This window comes from Lepisma saccharinum, chromosome 11 (genome assembly GCF_977018435.1).
Source record: "Lepisma saccharinum chromosome 11, izLepSacc3.1, whole genome shotgun sequence".
NCBI lineage: Eukaryota > Metazoa > Arthropoda > Insecta > Zygentoma > Lepismatidae > Lepisma > Lepisma saccharinum.
Window position 1 is genome coordinate 56,422,521 of NC_139239.1, and position 20,902 is coordinate 56,443,422.

General features: G+C 35.9%; 1 protein-coding gene across 2 annotated transcripts in view; it reads right to left on the bottom strand.

Annotated features, from left to right (window-relative positions):
• Window positions 1–636: 636 nt before the first annotated feature.
• LOC145994814 (uncharacterized) overlaps window positions 637–20,902 on the bottom strand; it is a 42,392-nt gene continuing 22,126 nt past the window's right edge. Inside the window, exons 8-12 of one of the 2 annotated variants that reach the window (XM_083131130.1) lie at window positions 19,154–19,271; window positions 15,364–15,459; window positions 9,561–9,666; window positions 7,496–7,597; window positions 637–1,234 (exon numbers count right to left, since the gene is read on the bottom strand). In XM_083131130.1, the coding sequence (XP_082987256.1) occupies window positions 1,170–1,234; window positions 7,496–7,597; window positions 9,561–9,666; window positions 15,364–15,459; window positions 19,154–19,271 (487 nt within the window). In that variant the 3' untranslated portion in view covers window positions 637–1,169. The remainder of the gene's footprint in view (window positions 1,235–7,495; window positions 7,598–9,560; window positions 9,667–15,363; window positions 15,460–19,153; window positions 19,272–20,902) is intronic. The other variant, XM_083131131.1, reaches the window with a different exon arrangement.

Here is a 20,902-nt window from a genome sequence, read left to right on the forward strand (position 1 = left end):
ATTTTTTGTATTTGTGAAACTTTTGTATTTGTATAACTTTTTGTATTCATATTTATCTAAGGTTTTGTGTAATAATTACTATGTGTTTGTACCATGTATTATATATTTATGTAAATTATATTGTATATAGCAAATTGTAATGCCTATTGTAATTGGAACATTCACTCTGTTATAGGCGACTGGTTAATAAATAAATAACGATCATTCACGAGGACACCATGTCCTCCCCTTTCCTGTTTTACAGTACAGATTTAGCCATCCTTAGGAAAACTTACAATTTCTTTCTTACCTGTTTTTCACATCCTCCCCTGTCCCCAATTTTTCAGTTATTCAATATATTTTTAACCTTTCTTTGGATAATCTTTTTTAAACATTCTTACTTATTCATTATCAGCATGCAAATACTCCCTGAGGAAGCCAAATGACATGATAATTGTGGAGATATAGAAGAGTCGAGCAGAATATTAACCATTAGGTGTTGGCAGTATCTCTACAGTGTAAGCAGAGAGTTAAATACTAAATCAACTCATTAGTAGATTACGTATCTTCAGAATCATAAGAATATTTTACAGTATATCTATTGTGCACAAAGAAACAAAAACTCTGTAATAAAATTCAACATTTTTTTATTATTACTTCAGTCTGTGGACGGACCCATACATACGTGCATATCTTAAATTTATTGCATAAAAAAATTAATACTTCATCAGTAGTTGCATGTATACATTTCACTATATAAAGTCGATGCATATATATGATGAATTCATGGTCACAACAAAACAATGACTAGATGTCGATAATTTATAACAGGAATTGCTATCACAGAAATTCAATGACGAATAAAAATATTTAAAAAATGCTTTTTCTTCAATCAGCTTATTAAATGCATTAAACATTGGAGTACTATTTTCTTAATGGACATAAACATAAGTAACCAATGTGATTCTCTGGTATGAAACAAATCATACGTAGTAAAAGCGCTGCTTCTTGTAATCAAGTTGCCATAGTGGAACACTCTCCTTCTCTCTCTCTCTACTTTTCACATATTCTTACACAGTTATTTAAATAACGGAAGTTCTTTGCATAATCATATCATGCATCACAATCATGAAATCAAACATTCATTATAACAGGTAACGATCACATGCACAATTAATTAATTATTCCAGTCACTTATGTTTGAAATGGAGCTTTAGTTTCCTATGTTTTGTCTCTTCTCTGCTGCCAGGTGGCCCTGAGGGAAAAGTGATTAACAATAATTATTTGTAGCATATTTCATATTTGTTATGTTTTCTTTTTCTCCAAGTTTAAAAATGGCTTTCATACTCTACCACCAGGTACTACTTAAAGACAAGCTATCTGTTGTAACACACCATAAAAAATTAAATTCAATCATTGAAATAGGTTCTGCCAAGAATCTACATGGGAATCAAAACTGCTAATAAACACAAGGTATGACAGTCAGAAAAATAAATAATAGCATGATGAGGTATTCAAAAAAGTTCTCCAAGAGTTAACTTATTTTTTTCGTTATTAAAGCTCATCAAAAAAGAAAGGTTACCCTGCCTCTTAACATTGGTATTGTATTTCTCAGTAGTGTTTAGAACAAATCTCTACATAAACACCATATCTTTGAAGTTCTCATTATTTCTAAATACCTATCACCAATGAATGAAGTGTTTCAAACCACATCTCACTGCATGTACATATTAATAAAAGCTTCCAGCCCACTGACCAGATATAATACAGAGTTATTCAAGAAGGAGGCTGCAAAAAGAAAGGCCTATAGCAGTGTTTTTCAACCTATGGGCCTTAGCCCGATACAGGGCCCTCGCATACATTATGCAAGAGGTTCTCCTGAAATAGGCAATAGTTTATATTTGTCAATAAGCCTAGACATAATAGACTACTATTACTCTTTGTTATGATACCATAATTTATTCATTAACATTTAATTTCAAGTACATATTAATTAACATATAAACTTTAAAAAATTAGAGAGATATTTAGGAGTAAAATTGTTGGCATTTGATTGACTAACTTACTTTATTTTACTTTGCTTTTTGTGCCACTTTTGGCTAATTTGTGAAGATGGGGATGAGTGAATGACTTTATGAAATTGATGAATGGACACGAAAAGGAGGACCCGAAGATGCCTGCATACATTCGATGATATGCGCTTATATTCTGGTACCTAAAAAGACCAGGCCGTCTTTTCCACGGAATATTGGTTGCCCCGTTTTCATTTCCTCGTTACTTTATTTGGTTCAAAGAATGCATATAGATACATTCCTGCAAGTTACAATGTAATCTGCAGGTCCTGGTACAGGGGTTGTTTGGTAATCCAGAACAAACCCGGTTTACAAAGTTTGTGAATTTGATACTTGTTTTGTGGTTGTTTTCTTAGGCATGTAGTGTGTCTCAACCTTAAAAGTCAGTATGGGTTAAATGGAGCGCGGTGTTGCCAGATCAACAAATGGAGTCACATCGAGTCGTTGTTAATCGCTAATGATTGCAACAAATTTACTTCCTTAATATCGTATAGGAAATCATCAAAACCTATGTATTTGATGCATTTTGAAAGAAAAACTATAGTTACCTCAAGATTTGCATGTAAATGTTTATATTTCGACGTAACTATTTACCATTTTACATTTGCATTATATGTGTAATACATGCAACTATTGTTACTTCTTTCATTGAATGTTGTATCCTTTACATAAACAGAATTAAATAAATGCAAAAAAAAAACAACATTAAGATATATTTTTTACGGAAAATAAAGCACACTGCACTTCCTACGAACCGGGGCACCTGCCTGCAACTGAATTGTAACCTTGGTGGCATGCAATGAATTTGATATGCGAGACAGCCCGCATAAACAAACTACGATTGCAGAATAAATAACGGTGCTGTGGAGTAACAATGCATTCTAAAAATAACTTCAAACAATGGTCAACAGTTTTCTCGCTTGGTCTGTGTGTAACACGACAAACCGAAAAGTTTCTCACTAACCAACTTTTTCGTGTTACGGTCTGATGAATTATACAAAATATCCAATGTACAGGGTGTAGCTAAAGTCCCATTAACACCCCCCCCCCCCCTTTGAATTGTAGACAAACCTGCAAAATGTTATTTTCACAGCATGCGTATGATGAGAGGTTGGTATACCATTAAATCAGACCAATGACCACCATTTACTCCAGAGGATCTGTGTGCATGCCTCCATCTTCATGGCACAGTATTATTTGCCTCCAGGTGCGATGTGAAATCCTCCGTAACATGGCTAGCATGAGGGAAGCAAACACACTGCGAACAGCTTCTTGAAGTTCCCCAGTTGTCTGATAACGATTATGGGTGACATTCTGTTTGATGTGTCCCCATAGCTCATTATCACAAGATGTCAGATTTGGACTTTGGGGTGGCCATTTTAGAGGTGCTGGTAAATTTGGCGATCCTCGTCCAATCCATTTGTCTCTGAACACATCATTGAGGTATTCTCTTAAAATGGCCACCTGAAATCCAGATCTGACATCTTATGTTATGGAGGATTTCACATCGCACCTGGAGGCAAATAATACTGTGCTATGAAAATGGTAGTGTGCACACAGATCCTCTGGAGTAAATGGTGGTCATTGGTCTGATTTAATGGTATACCATCATCTCATCATACGCATGCTGTGAAAATAACATTTTGCAGGTTTGTCTACAATTCAAAGGGGGGGGGTGTAATGGGACTTTTGGTACACCCTGTACATATATAACTCTCCTCGTAAGCAAATTAATTCACTCAGGCAAAGAATATCATATCTACAAACATCATAGATCCCGTAGAAAAAAACTGGTGAAGTTGTTCAAGCGGTTTGATATCTATGGCTTTTGAAGTATTTACTAGAAAAAAATTAAGCTTTTTGCAAAATTGCATAATTTTGAAAAATTCTGATTACATGAATTTATGACAGGTTATATAATGCTGCCAGTAAATAGAACATAAAAAACTCTACAGGATAATGATTTCAGTTTGAAATTTTTTGCTTTTACATTTTGTAAATTTTGTAACATCTCGCAACGCAACAGTGGTAGAGAAGGACAGAGCTATTGGCAAAACTCATGTATTAGAGATAACGGGAAGTACTCCATTTACTTCCATACTGACTTTTAAGGTTGAGACACTCTATAGTGTGTTTCAGTACGTCTATTTGACTGATATAGTATTAGGAGTTGAGTACGGAGATGTGACATTGTGTGGACATGTTCACATTTTGTATTTTGTTTGCACTGCTTATTGGATAAAGCAGTCCAAATCCACTGGTGGCCAGGCCATTGATAATTCAAAGATAAGTTTGTACATTCTTCTGAGCTGTACTGAACTAATATCCTGACATATGCTATTTGACGAATAGCATCCCTCATGCACATTACAAGTAAAACTTTGAGAGTTCTTCCATCAGTTCATGTCACAATGGTTGTGTTATGTCAGTTGAGGTATGAATAAACCAGCTTTAATTTTTGTACCATCCTTTTTGAATAAGTAGGGATGTGCCGAAGCTGATTACAGATGCATGAAAATCGGCCGAAATTGACACATCGGCATCGGTATCGGAATCGGCAAAAATCCGATATTTAAACCGGTACAGATTATACTAGAGTTTTTACCTTCTAATAAGTTTTATATTCTAGTTTTGTAAGATTTATTGAAAATTTGGTTATGATTCGTCATTATTGTAGAGTTTTTGTAATAAAATTATTGCAAACTCATTCAGAGGATCAACCTAACTCAAAATCGGAAATAAAACGGTACATTGCTGAACCAGGATCTGCTGTTGTATTGGAAATTCAAAAATGAATATTCGAACCTGAAGCAAGTCCTGAGAAAATACCTGCTGCATCAGTATTCAGTGATTGAGTGTTCAGTGTTGCTGAACAGATTTGAGATAAGAGAAGAAGTAGGTTACTTCCTGAAGTGCTTCCAAATCTCGTGTTTCTGAAGTTGAATCTGGCAGAACAGGAATTCATTTTGCATTTCAAAGAACTGCTTGTGTACTAATGTTTAATCTCTTGAGAATCCATGTTCTTCTTAAAGGTTCACATAACATTTTGTAGAAGCAAATGTACATTCACATCTCTTGAGAATATATATGTATACATATGATATGCAATAGAAATGTACATAGCAAATTTATTTTTGTCATGCTGAAAATAACATCCCATTTCTGTTTAATAATCTTATGTATTGGAATCGGTTAAATATCGGTATCGGTTCCAAAAATTATCGGTGAGTACATCGACATCGGTAAATTTTCAGCTTCGTCACATCCCTATGAATAAGCCTGTAATTAATCTGCAATACTTAACTTATACGGCACACAGAAATACATTATAAGTTACTAAAATGTTACAAAAATTGTGGCTAAATCAGAGATTGAACCTGTACCATTCTGGTACCTACCACTGAGTTACCAAGATTTCAATTTAAATTAGTTCCCCTCTCATTACAGAGAAATGGCACTAGTATTCATAGTACCAATAGCAACGAGAATTTGCCACATACCTAAAATGGGCACAATATATATTACTATATTCAGCACAAGTACTTACTTCACCTGTGAATCTCCTAGTTAATATCTTTCAAGCATAAATGGTTACGTAGGTAGTGAAAATTGTACAGGCCTGAGGATGACTTAGGAACTCAGTGGCAGAGTATTGAACAGAACAAGATTCAATCCCTAGTTGAACCGCATATGTAAACCAAACTCACACCATAAACAAATTAACATTCAAAAGCCCACACCATATTCCTGACTTCAAGAAAAACATGCAACAGACAAACATGAAAAATGGTGCAAAATAACTGAGGTTAGAAGATCACATTTCCTGTTAGATAGACCTTGCCGATAATCAAGCTTTCTCAGATGGCCATATGAGTTAACATTTTGAGATCAAGTCCCTACAATTCATTATGTAGTCTGGACAAACATAATCGGTATACAATGATGGAACATACTTCCTATTTCATTGGTTCCATTACTTACATGGATTATATGCATTGCAACTTGACACTTTATGTACATTCATGTTAGAAGTACTGTATTCTCAGAATCCAACTAATCCATTGTAGTGTTGCTAGAAATGAATTATTTAGAGCAAATATAAACTATGTTAACTGGAATTGCATATTGGTATAACATTTCCATTAATTTTACAAATTTATAGGGATGCATATTTAGTTTTTGACAAAAACATGAAATATGACATCACGCTGCAATGTTCATTCTTTATGTTTTTAAAAGGTATGAGGTGCGTAGTCGTTACATATTTTGTCACAAAATGATGTGAAATGAACTGCAAAATGCGAACTAAACTCAAACACAAAATGTTGAATCTATTTATGGACACAACACTTTTCAAAGTCTTAATTATCCTGTGACTTATGCAAATCACTGAAAAATTCTGCTTTAAATATATGAGAAGCAAAAAATGAATTATTTACACAGAAATAAACTTAGTACTCCAAAAACTACTTAAATGAGCTAGTAGAAGGGAAATCGTTACTATGTGTAATAAGTATAGTTCTTTAGATCAAATTTAGGGTTTTATTCACCATTTTAACACTGAAATGCCTGGAGGCACATAGTGGTTTGGATCCCACTTTAAACTGTATGTCCAGTCCCGATTAGCGTTGCTGTGCATAGGGTGGACTTAAAACACCAAATCAATCAATCAAACACTGAAATGCCAACTTATATACATACCACCTTTGACGTCCACTTTTGTACTGAAATCTTGACACCCCCCCCCCCCCCAATCATAATCGCGGCCACCTAGTGACATACACTCAAGTACAGCCGCAATTTTATTTGAATCTGTACATGTCAGTGGTCAGTATCAGCAAAATTTCATATTGTTACATCCCTAATTTGGATTCACATAGATTCTTTCAAAAGAAATGTAAATTATTTTATAGGAACTTTCATGTCTTTACACTGGCTTCAACGTTTTACTACATCTTCCACTCAACTTTTCCAGCACCCAAAATGATCTAGGTCGAACTGAAAATTATAAAACCCACTGTTGCTCTGTCATGCTTCTCTCTCTTTTCTTCTCAATCTCTCTCCCTCTTCCTCCCTTAGAGTGGGGAGAGAAAGGAAGAGGGTGATGTGACTTCCAGTATATCAGTCTCTCGCCTAAAATAAGCTTCCTAATTATCGAAGGACATGTATTCTGAATCTGTCCCTGAAATGACGCAAAAGGAACACAAAAATAGGAATTACCTCCCATCATTGTATATGCTTTACTCAAACTGAACAAAGGTAAAACTGAATACAGGAAATTGACGAAGTGAATAAATATTTCCTGTTGCAAAAATTTAGAAATTCTCATCAAATGAAAATATTTCCCTGGATTCTATGGCCACCCAATTGTTAGTTTTGTTTTGGAAAGATGAATGTAATGATAAGCAGAGAGCACACTAGGAAAGAAGTTTCTTCCAAATTACCACTTTCTTCATTTTCCTTTTCATTTGGCTGTCTATCTAACATTCCAGGAATTTGAGTTAAAACCCAAGATAAGAATGGCTGTGGACTGAAATTTTCTGTTCCTGGAAAACAAAAAGTAATGTCCAAAAATAATGTACATTCTGAAATAGAAATGGGTCAATGATATTCACAATTAATTTTGGTTGTAATTCCAGTAAAGTATACTCAAAAATATAAATAATGTTAAATTAAAAATTAAAAAATAATAATAACTAATAATAATTTACTTCACCAAGGCTAATTTTCAGCATTGGTTGTATCCTTTACATTTAAATGGAAATAATATTTAGAATAAAGTAGCGATGATGATTAAGAAATATTTTAAGTTTATGTCATGGTACTGTGCTATGATAGTAAACCTATTTCACTCTACTCTGTTCTCATGATCCTTCCTCTTGTTATTTAAAATTATAATTCTACATGCAAGGTTAGCTGCTTGCTAAAATTTAAAAATTGATCTTGATGCATATTACAGTTGTGTAGCAAACAATAGTTCCCTTCACCCACATACACACAGAGAATTCAATTAAAATTTGGAATACATGGGTCTCCTCTAATGGTGACCACCCAAATACAATTTGAACAAAAATATGTATGTATTTCTTTTTAAAAGTTTCTGACTTTTTGTTTTTCAACATAAAACTTTTAAAATTTTCTGTGCTTGTTCCTTTACGATTGTCCCTTCAACACTTTTAACTAATCATCATTCATCCTTACGGTTGTTATTAGCCTACAGGAAAATAAAAAGTAACATTAAATAAGAAAACTACAAGCAGCCCAATTTTAACTTACATACCTAGGTTGTAAATAAAGTAGTGGCAACACTGTCAGGAAAAGGTGATAACACTGTGTATGTGTTATCAGGCAGTGAGCAATTTCAGTTTGGGGCCATGTCGATGTGTGGAGTGCCAAAAGTGGTTGGTGCAGCGAGTACTGTTGTGTATGTACGGGGTTGAAATGAACACCATTTTGTTTGCCAAGGTAAAACAGCAATTTTGGATGAAAATCCAGGTTTGCCCATAGGAAAAATGCATGAGAATGCAATCAGGATTTGCATGAAGCCTGTAGTCTCCTAAAGAAATGCACTTACCCATTCTGCAGCTATCAGATACAGCTAGTAATTGTAGCTACAGGATTCATACAAGTCTTGATCACATTCTCAAGCATTTTTCCCATGGGCTAACCTGGATTTTGATCCAAAATTGCCGTTTTACCTTGGCAAACATGTTGTAGGGTGAACAAAATTGTGTTCATTTCAACCTCGTGCATACACAACAGCACTCACTGCACCAACCATATTTGGCACTCCACACACTGACATGGCCCAAAACTGAAATTGCTCACTGCCTGATAGCACATGCCCAGTGTTATCACCTTTTCCTGATAATGTTGCCACTACTTTATTTACAACCCACATATATTGTAAACTTGCTTCAAATGTGATAATAAAAAACTCCTTACACCAACAGCCTGTAAAAACATTTTAATGAACCACAACACAAGGCAAATAAACACCACAATAAAACCATATTAACAATCTCTCTAAGCTTTCGATGTCATCTTAGAGTCATCAGGGCTGGTCAAGAGACGAACAGAAAGACGAAGAAGCCGCTAAATTTTCCTTTTTTCACTACTAACCAGTTTTCAATATGACATGTACAGGCTGCTTCTTCTATCTCTTCATCTCTTGACCAGCCCTGATGATGAATCCAAGATGGAGTTGAAAGCTTGGACAGACTAGACTGTTAATGTGTTTATATCATGCTGTTTATTTGTCTTATGTTGTGGTTCACTAAAATGCCCTTGGTCTGTTAAGATATTACAGTTTTGGGTTACAGAAACTAGTAATGTCATGTCTCAAATATAGGTTTACTTGTTGAAGAACATATTTATGTGACTTGTTTTCCCATCACTATTTTTGTTGTTACAATCAATGAGCATAACATATTCTTTTGAATCTATCTGTTGTCTGGAAACTGCAGCATAATTATAGTTACTGACATGAATATGTATGATGTAACTTACCCCATCGCTCCCTCAACACATAATTAGAAGACGATCTATCCTGGACTAGTCTCTGGGACAAACCCATTCCTTGCACATCAAAAAGACTTGAATTCAATGTAGACGACTGAAAAACACATGGATGAACAGTCAGGACTTATATTAATTCACTAACTACGCAAATGATTACATTGCGAATGAAAGTAAGGAGCATCAGGTAACATATAAAATATGTAAAGGAGATAAGAAACAGTCGCCAGTTATTGGAAATCTTTTAAAATTTTTCACGGCTGTAGCCCACGACCAAGGAAATTGTGCTTCCTATTTCCTTTGTATATGTTATATAATAATATATTTATTTAAATGTTGTTTTCAAGCAAAGACCACAATCTACAAGAGTATATTAATACTCTGTGTACTCGGTATGTATTGGTCAAAAAGATTAACATATTTGATCGTTACCTGTAAATTTATTGATGATTTTACAGATGAATATGTGAGTGAGTGAGTGAGTGAGTGAGTGAGAGAGAGAGAGAGAGAGAGAGAGTGAGTGAGTGAGTGAGTGAGTGAGTGAGTGAGAGTGTGAGTGTGTGTGTGTGTGTGTGTGAGAGAGAGAGAGAGAGAGAGAGAGAGAGAGAGAGAGAGAGAGAGAGAGAGAGAGAGAGAGAGAGAGAAAGAAGTCCACTTTATGCACAGCAAGGCTAATCGGGACTGGACCTACAGTTTAAAGTGGGATCAGAACCACTGTGTCACGTGCCTCCACTGGGTAGTTGGTTTTGTGTGTTCAGATAAACACCATGCTCATGTAAGAAGTGATATACTTTCATCACCTTCCCAGAAAGTGTAGTTAGAAAATGAAGACGTTTAAATTTTACCCAAACTACTCATTTGGTATGAAGTAGTCTTTCACATTCAACCTTGAATAAACCAAACATGAATCCTCTAGGACAAGAAGTTATCACTAGGTGATATATATATCATTATATATAGAAAGCTTGTGCTTTAAAACTACAATAGATTTATAAACAATAATAATAATAATATACACAGCTTTCAACAAACCTACAAATCTTGTTTTGCATTGAAATTCAAGTATGCCATATACATACAAATGAAATATAAAGTTTTTGTTTCATGAGAAATTATGATAATCTTAGAGACATGTGCTACTGGTCCTTTAAAGGTTGCATCACACACGCATTTTCAAGGTCTCAGTAAGGTGAATATAATTCCCAAAGCAAGTAAGCATTTCCTGAAGACATTATTCTAAATATCCTACCAGTTACCCCAGCAGAATCAACATTCAGAGTTCTTTCACTGCAAGAAACCCAATCTCTTACCAATTAACACAAAGATCAATACTGATACTCAGCAGCAGCTCTAAGGAAAGAGCTGCCATGCCATGGCTCTACCCTCAGAAAGAGCACATGCTTCATCAAAATATAGTTCAATTAATACTTACAAACAAGGAGATTCGAATCTCGCAAGCGTTCGAGCTTACAGCCACTTTAAGCCCTGCACCGCATCCCCAGCTGTTCTTTCACTTGCTCAAAGCTATCCAAGCCAAGCACAGTGTGGCATGCACCGAGGCTTGAAAAAAGTCTCAGCAGGAAACAGGGTTGCAGGGGGTTACTATGCTGGCCATAAGACACCAGCCGAGCCAATTTACGATTGGCATGACAAGAAAGCTTTCGCATTGAGTTGACATAGTTGCAAACTTCAGAGAGAAGTTGCTAATCGAGAAGTTGCTAATCCTGACCAATTTGTAATACCCATTAGATTGAATTGATTTGGTGTTCAAAGTCCACTTTATGCACAGTATGGCTAATCGGGACTGGACCTACAGTTTAAAGTGGGATGCGAACCACTAAGTGCCTCCCCCGGGTATCAAACCCGGGACCCTTTGATTACAAGGCAACGACGCAACCACTGTGTCATCGGGGAGGCCTATAATACTCATTAGAAAAGTAATTCACAAGAAATATACTTTTCTGCCTACTTGGGAAGAACGAACGTAATATCTTCCCAAGTTTATATAACCATTTAGATAGATGTGTCTAAAGAGTCATCCAGACTTTTTTTTGTTATCGATGTCTTCCTTAAGAAAAGATAGAGATATCTCGATATACATATACATATACATACATATATATATATGTATATATATGTGTGACCATGTGCAGGAACATGCCCTAGTATTCTGTGCTTGCAACAGAGATAGAATCGTCAGAGTGGGGTTGCGTATGTGTGAGTAGCAGTAAGGTGAAATGGCTGCCGTAATACAAAATCCCTCCAAATGTGAAGTGAGATCTGTCATACGATTTCTAAATGCCAAAGGACAGAATGCAGCTGACATCCATCGGGAATTGGGTGCCATTTATGGACCGACAGTGATGAGTGAAGGGAAGGTCAGGCAATGGTGCAGAGTTTCGGGAAGGGCGTTCAAAAGTCCATGACGATGAGCGTACCGGAAGGCCTAGTGTTCAGACGGACGATCTGGTGGAATGTGTTAACGAGAAAGTGCATTTAAATCGCCGGTTCACAATATCTGAACTCGCCAAAGAGTTTCCAGAAGTGTCTGCGAAATCAGTGCATCAAAATGTGACTGACAACCTGGGGTGTCGCAAACTTTTCTGCGAGGTGGGTAACAAAAATGCTGAAAGATGCTCACAAAGAGCAAAGAAGGACAGCTCCACGTGATGTTTTGGCCTGCTGGGGGGAGGATGGGGATGACCTCTTTTTGCACATAGTGACGGGGATGAAACGTGGATATCGTACGCCACTGGGGAGTCGAAGCAGCAGTCAATGGAATGGCAGTACTCTGGTTCTTCTAAAGTGAAGAAATTCAAACAAATACCATTAGTTCACAAAATCATGGCAACAGTGTTTTGGGACCAAAAGGGTGTGATTTTTGTGGAATTCTTGGAACCAGGACGAACAATTACAGCAGAGGTGTATGTAACACTGAATAATCTGCGACGTGCCATCCAAAAGCGGCGGAGAGGAATGCTACGCTCTGGAATGACAATGCCCGCCCACACACAGCTGCTCGTACTGTTGAGATAATTCAAATATTTCGATGGGAACTATTCAATCATCCCCCTTACAACCCCAACCTTGCCCCCAACGATTTCTTTCTTTTTCTTCACCTGAAAAAGTGGCTTGCATCGAAGCGTTTCAATGACAGTAACATGCTCAAGAAATCAGTTCTGGACTGGCTGCATTCTCAGGCGACAGATTTTTACGCAGAGGGTATACAGAAGCTTGTGCCACGCCATCAGAAATGTCTGGAGGTTAATGGTGACTACGTCGAAAAATAGCCAAGGTATGTACTTGTTTATCAATCACAATAAATTCCTTCTCCTATCATTTTCTTTTTTTAAAAAAATATTGGCCCTTTTTTTTTTTACATACACCGTTTACCACGGTACCACACGATATTAAATTAAAAGTTAAACAACTGGCCGTACCATGCCAGATTTAAACATCAATTCCAATTAAAAAGAACTGGTAAAGGTGACAGGCATCGAAAGTTTAATGGTCACATATATTTTGTAGAAACTCTGGCCGACCAGCATGGACAGCATGCTACGATGCCAGGAGCAGTGATCAGAACGCTACATTTTAAAAGTAGCTTCGCTACAGCTACCGCTACTTGTCCAAAAATGTAGCTTTGCTACAGCTAAAACTACATTTACCAAAACTAGCTCGCTACGCTACTCATGTGCGCTACTCGCTACTTTGCTACTTTTGCGCTACTTCTGCATAAGAAAAAAAAACTTGAAACAGGCACATGTATATTCAAAATAAGCCCCTAGTATGATAGTTGTACTTACTGGAAATACGAATACGATCGTAGATCGTTATACGAGCGTAATTCGTTAGATGTTTGCTCTAACGTTGCGGATAGCTGGGGGGTGCTTCTTTGGTGTAGCTAAATGAGCGATAGGTGGATATATGCTTTATGTAAGTTTTCTGTTGGGAATGCTTCCCTGAAGGCACAGTGGAAATTTTGTCACCTTGTAATCAAGGGGCCCCAGGTTAGATACCTAGCGGAGGCACTAGTGGTTCAGATCCAGTCTGGATTAGCTTGTCTCTGTGCATAAAGTGGACTCAAAACAAAAACTAGGAAAGACACCTAGTTGGGAGGATGGATCCTCCTGCTCCTCCATTCCCCACATTGCTCATCATCATTCACCATTCTTCCCTATTCTCACAATTAGCCAAAAGATAAGATAAGAGAATAACAAAGTAAACCATTCATCCTCATTGCCATGATTAGCATAAGTTACAGAAAAGCAACATAAAAGTAGAAGAATTACATACATTTGGAAACTGTATATTAACTAAAGAAAATTATCGTTTCTGCAGAAAAGTCAATATCTCGTACATACTTTTTACAATATCATAAAATATATTGAGGAAAGTTGTGTGTAAACTCGAGTGTTCTAAACGTATTGCAATTTTAAAATTTCTGAAAATATATTATATCGAAAATAATTGTAATTCCAGAAAGTGTATGCCTATCATTCTTGTAACAATAATTTCTTGCTGATGAGATCCTATATGCTAACAATGATTAATGCTGAACCATTGATTGTTGACACTATTGCTTTGTCATTGTAGTGGAGACTGGATCGCTCGTTTTTGCACTGCAAGTTGTGTTTTACACAGAGATTAATGACATATACCTGCCTCTTACACCATGGATATCAACACGATTTGTTCCTGGGCTGGCGCAAATGAGGCCTTTTTTTTTTTTAGGGCTGCCGCAAACTAGGCATGTTTCTCCCCAAAATAGCGAAGCAGCTAAAAAAACGTAGCTGTTAGCCAGAATATATTCATATATGCCAGTTCAGTTTAGTTATCTGGATAATAGATTTATTCTATACTAATGAAATATATTACGCAGATACCTATAATCTGCGATATCAAGATATTTATAATCTAGATTATACGTATTTCCATGTAATAGACTGTCTTTATGAACCTTCTCCAAAAGTAAACGTTAGTGTCAATTTTTTTTTTAACGCTGTGGTCTCTTTCAAAAGTTTCCTCATAATGCAGAGAAGAAATGTAGCTGTAGAGAAATGTTCGCTACAACTTCAGGAATTTTGTAGCTTCGCTACAGCTACCGCTACAAATTTTGTAGCTAGCAACAGTAGCGATACTACAAGTAGCGGGATACTTCCGACCACTGGCCTGGGGTCATGTGTTCGAATCCTGGCTTGGGCATGGGTGTTCTTTGTGTCCACTCATCCTCATCTTCGCAATTAGCCAAGAGTAGTAGAAAAGCGAAGTAAAATAAACAAATCTTAGGAACTCTGAATTTTTGTCTGCAATTTTAGTAAAGAAAGATTCATTTAAATTACCTCTTTATTAGATTTCTATGACATTTCTCGATCACGTTGGCACTAACCATCATACTAGCTGCCAGCCGCCACTGCTGATACTTGAAAACTGCGACACTTTAAAGTTGTTTGGAATATTTAAGTATTTCATTGCAACTGTACCTTATCAATCTAACAGAGTTTTGCTTATAAATATTAATACAATGAGATAATCAAAAATCACAATGTTAAACTAGCTCTCATAACAATATCTACTTTTGTTGCACAACATTTGCATAAGATTCATGAGGACTCTGCAAAAATTTTGCATCTCATTTTTCAGATATCACAAAATATACAAACTCTGGAAAAGTATACTGGAATGGATGATGAATTTCCAATCAATATTTTTTGTATTAAAACAACACAAATCTATGCATCACTGTCATGGTTCAGCAATATAGTGGAAGAATACCACTAAAAACTCTAGTTACCTTATTCTTGAAGCTTGTATTGGGCCTGGAGGTCAATGAAGATTTATTTGTTTTTGGCATGGCAGATATTGATCGATACAATGGAGATATTGGTCTCTGTAAAATAAATATTGCAATTAGATTATTTTTTAACAGACACACACAAAAATATATCCTCTTATATGGCAATTGCATAAGTCTCACACTTACGTACACACTGAAATTTCAAACCTAACCACGATATTTTATAAAATAAGTAGTAATTAACAGTTCTTAAAGAATAACTCTCATTATAATTAATTATAATTACATGTAAATTGTGATTAAAGCAGGGACAGGCCTTGGCATTGCAATTTAATGCGCTACAACTAACCCACTAAGTTAACTTGTATGTGAACACAATTTCTACAAATAGATTGACCTAACTTTCAACAAGTTACAATAAATTCTCTGTGTTAATGTTTAAAAATGGACTTCAAAGCATCGCAGTGCTGGATATGCAGTAACCCAAAACGGAAGGATTACTTTTAATAAATTCAGACTGCATGATGTATGTACTCCCTTACTGACTGGTCAAAGTATCATTGACTTGTGTTTCCCATAGACTACTTTGGAAGATTAACAGTTTGCTACAAAATCAAATTTGGTGTGCCTAAATATTGTGCACTAATAACATACTGTATTTATAAAGCAAGAACAAATAATTCTAAAGTTAAATTGACGTAAAAAGCTGTCGTAGCTTGAGAGGAATGTTTATTATTGGTTAAAGTCAAGTTTCCTATAAGTATCCAAATGCTGAAGTTAAAACCCACAGTGTGATGACATGCGTTACTCATGCATTTGGTTTCCACCTTGTGTTTCCAAAGTGACTGTTATTTTGTGTGTGCATTGATTACTGCATTTTGTTTCACAATAATATCAATATTGATTGTAACCTTTGGTCTACCCTGTACTATAGTAAAAAAATCAGTGCAGTAGAACCTTGATTCTATGTTTTCCAGGCAACCAACACAGGAAATAATAAACATAAAAAATAAAATAAAATATGGGAAAATATAAAATCCAGGCAATCTTTATAACATTATACTGGGTGTTTCAGAAATAATTTAGGGTTACTAAAATTTATTGAAAGTAAAATATTGAACTTACAATAATGAAACCAGTCCAGAATGAATGAGGAACTCAGTTTTTTTTACACCTATAAATGTTCAATGTGTGCACCATGTGTGACATGGCACACATCAACACAATAGTCTACTTCTTGCCACACTCGCATCAACATGGGGCTGGCCTATAGTGTTTATCGCTGAGATGCTATGCTCCCTTAGGGCTGCAATATCGGTGAGACAAATACCCTTTCTTTGATGAAACCCCACAAAAAGAAGTCGACCAGTACAAGGACCGGTGATCTTGGATACCAAACATTGCACAAAACACTGTGAGTGATGTGGGTGATTTGAGTGTCGCCTAGTGGCAGGGATATGAACTCTTAGCTTAACAAAACATATACGCACAAACTGTTTGCATTCCTCGATCGTTCTGGATTGATTTCATTAACGTAAGTTTAATAGTTTACTTGTAATAAATTTTTGTAACCCCTCAATTACTTATGAAACACCCGGTAATTTATCAAATCTTTAACCTCTAAAATCGAGGTTCCACTATATAGTTCTTCAGCACTGTACATGTCTCAAGGGTATCAACTATGTATGATGTAACTAAATATTTATACCAAAGCTTACGCCATACACTGTCATATTGGTAAAAGGTAAAAACTCAACTTGGCATATCAATGGATTATTATCCCGTATTTCACCAAGTTCACCAGATTTTCTCATGGCATCGATTCATTTTAATTTAAATATTTCATATTTACAAGTAATCATGTACTTTTGTCACAAAAAACGGAAATGTCCTTCTACTGTGACACATTTTTCACATCTTTGAGAAAATGTGCATTCACATGCATTAGTTCTGCTGCACGAGCTAGTTTTCATATATAAGAATCACACATACAAATTCTTTGTTGTAAAGCAGAGGTCTCCAAACTCCCCGAGCCATTGAGCTACCTTCCACATTTGAAAATACACGGCAAGCTACCAAGTTTGGATTGAATTTTTTATGATTGTTTCTTGGTTTACAAAAACGTTAAGATATGTATATGTAAAATGAAATTATTTTTTTTAATTTCCCTGCAGCATACAGAGGATTATATTTCTTAAAGAGAGTTTAAAACTTGTAAATACTTTTCTTAAAGTAAAATTATAAAACTTGTTGCTTATTTATTAAAATATTGTTTCTTACCATGTTAATGAGAAGGCTGGCACTCACTTTTATCCACAATCAGTGGCGTTACATACAGGCCCACAGGTAGAAACATCGTTATGGGGGGAGGGGGGGGGGGCAGGGAAAGCAGTGGCCCCACCAGTTGCAATTATGTCCCTCCCCACCACCGACAAAATTTTCATCTATTACAATTTGGTTTTGGTTTGGTGTGAGTTGGTGTTTTAAGTCCACTTTGTGCACATTAAGGCTAATCGGGACTGGACCTACAGTTTAAAGTGGAATCTGAACCACTTTGTGCCTCCACCCCGGGATCCTTGGCGTCGCAGCACGATGTGCTAACCACTCGGCCACAGGGTCCAGCTATGTGCTTTAGTTGAGGGGATACATACACACATGTGTTGTGGCTTCTAGCTACTACATAGATAGTGCGTAAAATTGTCGGTTCTCAGCCTTCCTAATATCACATTTATATTTTTACCTGCTCTTTAACAGTTTTTAACCACCCTTTGACCGACTATTTTACCCATCTTAGATTTTTATCAACATGGGGGTGTCTTCTGTTTTCTTCACAAGTGACCTGAAGAAGCGAACTGAAATTGTTGATATATAGGATTGTATTGCATTGATGTGCAAAGCAAAGTTGCTATCTTTTATTATCATCTACCTAATGATGTCTTCTATTAGATGAAATGCAGTCAAAAAGGCTGTGCTGAATATTTACTTTGAAATATCTAAATAGTAATATGAATATAACTACAGTACACATAATATACTAATTAACAGGCTGTTGAACTACATCAACAAATGTATCACAGCATGCAGAAGTCATCAAGGTGAACTTTACTTCATGAAATTACATTTTCCTCTCTGTATGTATTCAAGCAAGCAGCACATATTCATGGTTGCCACTACCACTTTATTTTTGTGATGCTATGTAAATTAATACCCGGTGGAAGCACATAGTGCTTCAGATCCCACAGGTCCAGTCCCAATTAGCCTATCTGTGCATAAAAGTGGACTTAAAACAAAACTCAAATCAAACCAAACTATGTAAATTATATCATATCTGTAGAGATATCACTAGGGTGAAGCTTATGGCCAATATGTTAACTTAATTTATGCATTTACCAACATACACAAACATGTATCACTTATCTTATGTTATGCTTTTGAATTAAATGAAGAATTTGCAAGTTTTGTCATCCACAGGTATTCATATTCCATGGTGGTGCAGGCCTTGTCTGCACTGTAATGCAGCCTGTCCACGTTGTACAAAGTGTTTTCATTTTCAAAACAGTACCAATGGCAACCAAGAGTTTGCATAGCACAGTTGCATACATACAGGATATAAAATGCCATTTTTCAAGAGCCCACGCTATCGAAACAAGCCCTCAACTAGCACAAGAACAATTGTTTGCCTTCATTTCCTCAGTGAGCTGTGAAACCTTGTTGGTACCACACGGAGACACCCTGCATATTTTCTCATATTTCTTTACATACATATGCCTATTTTCCCAAAACTTACATCCTGTCTATTGCTCCAGTCTATGGTTTCTATAGGTGGAAGAGTTACATGCCTGGACCAATTAGGTGGTGAACTTGGGGCTGACTGGTGGGCAGACTTTGAAGTTCGAAATCCAGATCTGATTGAGGGGTAAAATACATTAAAGCATTTGCAACTACAAGTCCCAACAAAAAGCCAAAAATACCATCAAAATACAAATACAAAAATAATACAATTATGCAGTAAATTCCAACTTGCTAACAGAGAACAATTAAATTAAAAGCGAAACAGGTGAAAACTTTTTCATATTTTCAAAACTTTACAATTTTATCATCATGCTAGCAACTGCAGACCCATCTGTATACATTATTCTCGATTGGTTACACACATCATACTTAACTAGATAGTTTCATGGCCAAATTCTGATGTATTAATATTAGCATACCCTAACTGGTATTAGAGTAGATAAAAACATTCATTCTCATATCAAGATTTCTTACATTCAAAAGTTTTATAATACGAGGACATACTTAATACATTATAGTGTTCTATTGTTAGCTTGTAAGGAAATACTCAACAAATGTGGGTTTGTAAGTTCAGGGGTAGTTCCATTTGGAAACTTTGAACTTGTGTATTATTTACACTAATCATGTAAAAGTTTTGATATTACTATGTAAAAATTAAAATCAGAATACATATTTCTTTCTTGTTTATTGTAAAGATAAGGACTGATCATTATTGTTTAATTGCAAGCTGAATGGCAATCAGGTGTGCAGAAATTAAGTGTAAGGATTCAATATATGTTTTTATGCATGCATGATAATATGTGTTTGTAAGTTCTTGTTTGATTATGCTTTGCTGAATATTAGATTTCCCTATGCTAAGCTACTCAGTTGGAGGGGAGAGTTCTCATTTGAAAGAAGGAGCCACTGCAATGGAAATTTTCAGGTCTGGAAAGGGGTGTATTACCAACTGAGCTTCTATAAAAGTGTTGGTTTTAGGTAACCAAAGTGCAATATCAGACCAGATTGTAAGAGAAGAAGGATCTTTGTGTCCGAGAGTAATCGCTGCTCAATGGGCAGAGATTTTCTCTGAATTTAGAGTGTTGACACCATTCATGACAAGACTACATTAATGGATATGAGGAGTAAAAAAGTAGCATTTAGTGTATGAAATTCCCAATTTTCCATTAGAACAGTTTTGCATCGTATTGCCTATTCTGCTAGGAGGTTGCTGTTCTGATTGGAATATTATTACGTACAGGATGTCAAGCATGCATTTGATACATTAGAGAATTGATTGGATTTTGAATATTGCATCTGTGGAACAATTGTACGCACGAAATAGAAGAAGCATAAAATAATCTGTATTGATCACCTCCAAAGATTAAATTAACAACCAACGCCATAAACAAGGTACTGGCTATTAGAGTTTTACACGTATATTGTTTTTACTGCGTTGTTGTTTGACCTAGGGAAGGAAACATATCACACATATGACTCCTTTATAAAGTTCCAGTGATGTTAACCTACTCTTAATGCACCAAGAGGTGTTGAAGGAGGGAGCTCAAAGGTAAAAGGATGTGAAGATCAGGGGAAGGAAGCGGACATTACAATACATGAAAACACATGAACCAGTGTCAAGCTGAGATGTTATGACTAACACACAATAAAATTTTATAGCACAATCATTTCTGGCATTCTGGAGATTGGTTTTTCACTTATGTAATCATGTACATTGGAATCATCAAAACTGGTATCAGAATCTGTT